The sequence below is a fragment of the Pteropus vampyrus genome, unplaced genomic scaffold, assembly GCF_000151845.1.
Source record: "Pteropus vampyrus isolate Shadow unplaced genomic scaffold, Pvam_2.0 Scaffold520, whole genome shotgun sequence".
In the NCBI taxonomy this organism is placed as follows: domain Eukaryota; kingdom Metazoa; phylum Chordata; class Mammalia; order Chiroptera; family Pteropodidae; genus Pteropus; species Pteropus vampyrus.
In genome coordinates this window covers 41,459-46,806 of record NW_011889301.1, presented here as the reverse complement: position 1 = coordinate 46,806, position 5,348 = coordinate 41,459, and the positions used below count along the sequence as shown (strand labels likewise).

The 5,348-nt window shown below is 38.8% G+C and overlaps 1 protein-coding gene across 9 annotated transcripts in view; it reads right to left on the bottom strand.

The window, feature by feature from the left end:
* Positions 1-182: 182 nt before the first annotated feature.
* Positions 183-5,348, bottom strand: part of ZNF510 (zinc finger protein 510) — a 24,699-nt gene continuing 19,533 nt past the window's right edge. For 7 of the 9 annotated variants that reach the window (XM_023525046.1, XM_023525049.1, XM_023525050.1 and 4 more), the window contains exons 7-8: positions 4,299-5,343; positions 183-4,237 (exon numbers count right to left, since the gene is read on the bottom strand). In XM_023525046.1, coding sequence (XP_023380814.1) covers positions 3,562-4,237; positions 4,299-5,343 — 1,721 coding nt within the window. In that variant the 3' untranslated portion in view covers positions 183-3,561. The remainder of the gene's footprint in view (positions 4,238-4,298; positions 5,344-5,348) is intronic. The other 2 variants (XM_023525045.1, XM_023525051.1) reach the window with 2 other exon arrangements.

The window sequence follows — 5,348 nt, the reverse complement described above, 5'->3', positions numbered from 1 at the left end:
TAAAAATGAGTGTAACTACTGGTCAGTGGATTAAAGGGATGATCCCAAGAACCAATTCCTTTGCTTTCCCCTTTGGTTGGTATTGAAAATCTGATTTACCATTACTGTTGTTTTGAAAAACTGCTTGAATTGGTGCTTACAAAAAAGCCTGAGCTCTAATAAAAACGATAGCTATGTAGACATAATTTTGAATTGGAAAAGTTTATTGAAAAATAAATTGTCTGACGAAAATCTAAAGAACAGTAGTGTACACATCTAAATATTAAGAACAAGTTTCTTATAGCAGTATTAATATCCAAAACAGAAGTCTTTAGTGAGAGCTTATAGCAATAATTTTTCATAAATGATAATCTCAAAAGAGAATTTGCAGCATCAAAAGGAAAAAAATGTTCATATTTCACTTCGATAATTCTATCTTCAGAGAATAGTTCTGAATGCCCAGTATTTAGAGGGACCATTTCATACTCTTGGGATACATTATGAACAAAACAGATTAAAAAATCCCTGCCCTCATTGAGACTTATTAGCTTGAAGATCCTTAATATGCAGGAAGGCAGATAACTGACCATCCAGAATTTCTAGATGAGGCACCCATCTATTGGAATAAAAGTCCATGACTGGAAAGATGAAGCAAGCAGGGAGAAGGGTGCAGTCATGACTACAGCACAGACCAGAGTTTACAGTTGACAATGTATTACATGGATAGGTGCCTTGTGGGCCTACTCTAGCAAGGGGACAGGAGGCAAAGCCTGAGTGACATCATGGAACTTTGTCACCAGGCCTCCTAATGAATGACTCAGGCCACTGGGTGGATTGGGTCCTAAACTTAATAGCAAATCCAATCATAACCCTAAAAATTGTATATATAAAGGGGTGTGAGGGAAATAATTTGAAATATCTTAAGAATCTGAAAAAAATTCTTAAGAATGACTTTATATTACTATCATAAAAACTGAGTAAACAGTAATCTCTTGATTTTCAGGGAACAGAACACTAACTGGATGTTATCTTCTTATTGCAGATGCATCTTTTTGGCAAGGCTGCTGGCAGCTCTGGTCTGTGATGTTACCTTTCCACCATCCTAGGAGGTATTCTTTTCCAAACTTGATATCGGGCCAGAAAGATGGGGTATTTTGGCTCATATAAGGCATGTGCCAACCCTGATTACAAAAGGAGGATCTGTTACTAATGTAACAGAATGTAGGGAATGGGTCATGAGCAGCTATATGCAATATCTTCACAAATGACAATTTAGCATATTTAAAATCAGTAGGAAAGGGTGATCAAATGGTATATTGAGCATTGGCTATTAATCCAAAAGAAAAAAAATTAGACTCATATCAAATTACTTCAAATGAACCACGGAATATATAGAGACCTTTACTTTGTATCTAGTGTATAATGGTGGATGTTGTTATGTCAGCATGATAACTGATCCAGGTAACAATGATGGCAATCAGGGTAGTGAAGGCTTGATCAGCACTTTGATTCCAGTCAGGTTTGTCAGAGAATAGTTTCTTACTTTGGACATCTAGTTAACCCAGATGTTGCGCTCAGCAGCTGTGACTTCACCCAGTTGCAGCACCAAAAAGGGGTGCTTTTGTTATTCTGTAGTATTATAAATGGCATGTCAAATAGACAAAGGGCCCAAGAGTCCATAAAAACACACCAAGTTTCATCAAAGAGAATATTGGCTAGAGTTGAGAACACATTATTTTAGAGTCTGCATAATTGCTCTGAGGTTGAATAGTAATAGTATCAAGTGGTTTCAACTAGCTCAACCATCAGTGAAAGCAGGCCCAGTTAGAGTAACCTCTATGAATTTAGAGCCCTACTGAGCCAGCAGCTTTGCTTCAGGAAACAAAGTAGGGGATAAATTTCCTCTCCAAGGAATAGCTGCTACCATTTCATGTATGACTGAGATACTGCTGGGACTAGGACAGTTGTATTCTTGAAAACACGTTCCATTTCACACAAGTACTAAGCCCTTTCCATCTCGTTAGTAAGTCTAAGATGACACACCCTGAATCAAGTCAGAGGCCTCAGTGAGTCAGAGTCAGGTGTCTAGTGTTGAAGAGCTTAAGAGTAAGCTAATAGCTGCTTTACAAAAGGAGTATACTTGGTTACCTTGTTAGAGCATAAACTCAAACTACTCCCGCCAAGGGTACTTCCGTTTACCAGAAGTTCCAATATGAACAAAATCAGTCACAGAGACTTGAAGTCCAAAATGGTCATTAAGGGCTGTGGGGCCTCACAGATAATTCTTCACATGCAGCTCTGCCCGACAGGGAGAATTCTGTCTTTCGGGAAGTTGGAATATAGCATATAGCATATTAATTTCTACTAAACTTCCAGATGTGAGTAATCACAGTACATTGCACGGGTGCAAAGGGCCCCATTTGTTTATAAGGTCACATTCATTTCCCTTCCCTACTGTAAACCCTGCCCTGTCATTTAGATAATGACATTATCTAAATCTAGGTGCCCCCTACCTCCATGGGAACTGATAAGATGTTGACTTGGGTATCTATATCCTATAGAACCATTAAAGCTTGAGTTCTTCCCCTCCCTCAAAGTACCTTAGAATACTTGGGTATGTGCCAAAGGCTTTGGGTCCCTTTAAAGCAGCTAGGTTGGGATATATGGAGGTGCCAGGAGGTATGGAAGGAGAGTGGCTTCATAATATTAAGCAAGCGTCATTTACTTTAGCTGCATGATGGCTGCTCACCATTCATCCAAAAAAAACTAACTTTTTAGGTTCATCCAAAGCCCTGTATCTGGTGGTACCATCTACTTCATTATATTCAAAGAATGTCTTTCGTATGAATTTTCTGATGAGCTTTGAGGGACTCCTTAACATACCAACCCTTGAATAAGGTTTGCACCCTCTGGCTGATGTAAGTTTGGCTTATATAGTACTATTCTGTCTCCCTCGCAGAGGGATGGTTAAATTATGTGCAGAAATAGACCCAAACATATAACACCGCAACAGAATACAAGCTTAATTCTTGCTCACAAAATATCCAAATGATAAAGATGTGGAAGATAATTGTGTTCCACATATTTCAGGCACCCTGGCTTTTATCTTGTGCTGTGCCATGTTAAAGCATGGTACCCAAGGTTGTCCTGGAACTCATCTCCATTTTACTCTGACAGAAGCCTGGTAGTTTATCAGGGAAGTCCTTTGTCAGAACTGGATGCGGCATATAACATAAGCACCCACATTCCCCTAGCCAGTCACAAAGGCCCACTTAGATAAAAGGGAGACTGGGAAATTTAGATTAGCTATGTGCCTAGAGGAAAAACGAAATTCTTACTAGTGAACAGATTACCAGCCCATGTGATGTGAGAGTTAGCTAATAGGGCATGACTTCATTCACAAAGCCTTCCATAGTACCTTGAAAGAAACAGAAACCTGTATGAATTCTCATATACTCCCAGGGTTGCCTTTGAGACAAAATTCTTTGTACGTTCATATTTACATGGTTGCTCTCCTCTGTGACTTTTCTGAAGTCAACTAGGTTGGTTTTTCAGTCAGAATGGTTTTCCATAGTTATTCTATCAATCGGGTTTTATCCCTCCCTGAATTCTCTGGTATATATTTAGGGTTGACTTCTTATACAATTTTCCATTTTCATTACATTCATGAGATTTTTCCCCACTGTGAGTTCTCTGATGTCTCCTGAGGTTTGACTTCTGGCCAAAAGTTTTCCCACATTTATTACACTGAAAGGGTTTCTCCCCTGTGTGAATTCTCTGGTGATCACTAAGGATTGCTTTCCGGACAAATTTTTTACCACATTCATTACATTTAAATGGTTTCTCCCCAGTGTGGATTCTCTGATGTACCCTGAGGGTTGATGTCCGGGCAAAAGTTTTCTCACATTCATTACATTTAAATAGTTTCTCTCCTGTGTGCGTTTTCTGATGTTGAATGAAATGGTCTTTTCGCCAGAAGGATTTTTCACATTCAGTACATTGATAAGTTTTCTCACCACTGTGAGTTCTCTGATGTATTCTGAGATTTGACTTCTGGCCAAAAGTTTTCCCACATTTATTACACTGAAAGGGTTTCTCCCCTGTATGAATTCTCTGGTGATCACTAAGGATTGCCTTCCGGACAAATTTTTTACCACATTCATTACATTTAAATGGTTTCTCCCCAGTGTGGATTCTCTGATGTACCCTGAGGGTTGATGTCCGGGCAAAAGTTTTCTCACATTCATTACATTTAAATGTGAGTTCTCTGATGTATTCTGAGATTTGACTTCTGGCCAAAAGTTTTCCTACATTTAAATGGTTTCTCCCCAGTGTGGATTCTCTGATGTACCCTGAGGGTTGATGTCCGGGCAAAAGTTTTCTCACATTCATTACATTTAAATGGTTTCTCTCCAGTGTGCGTTTTCTGATGTTGAATGAGATGGTCTTTTTGCCAGAAGGATTTTTCACATTCATTACATTGATAAGTTTTCTCACCACTGTGAGTTCTCTGATGTATTCTGAGATTTGACTTCTGGCCAAAAGTTTTCCCACATTCATTACATTGAAAGGATTTCTCTCCTGTGTGAATTCTGTGATGATCTCTAAGGGTTGACTTTTGAACAAAAGTTTTCCCACATTCACTACATTCATAGGGCTTCTCTCCTGTATGAATTCTCTGATGTCCCCTGAGAGTTGATTTCTGGACAAATGTTTTCCCACATTCATTACATTTATAGGGTTTCTCTGCTGTGTGAATTCTCTGATGTGTACTGAGGTGTGACTTCTGGGAGAAAGTCTTTCCACATTCATTACACTCAAAAGGTTTCTCTCCTGTGTGGATTCTCTGATGTTGAACGAGATGCCCTTTTTGACAGAAGGATTTCCCACATTCATTACATTTGTAGGGTTTTACTTCAGAGTGATTTCTCTGGTGTACTTTGTGGGCTGATATCTGGTAGGATTTCCTATTTTCATAATATTCAAAGGATTTATCCTCAGTTTGTGTCCACACCAATGGATTCTCTTCTGTGACACTTCTCTGAGATTCAGGGAGAGGTGACTTCCTATTGAAATTATTCCCACTTGCATTACATTCATAGTGTTTCACAGCCACGTTAAATTTATTGTATTCCTTGATAGGTGACTTCTCACAGAAGGACTTTCCATATTGATTAAGATGAGAGTGTTTCTCTCCTGTCCTAGCTCTTTCATGGTCAAAGACATTTATCTTATCACAGTTTTTAATAAATTCATCATCTTTACAGGATTTTTCTCCTGTGTGAGTATTCCTATGTGTAATACAGGCAGCTTCATCAAAGAAGGCTTTTCCAATTTCATGAAATTCAAAAGCTTGCTCCAAATGTTGA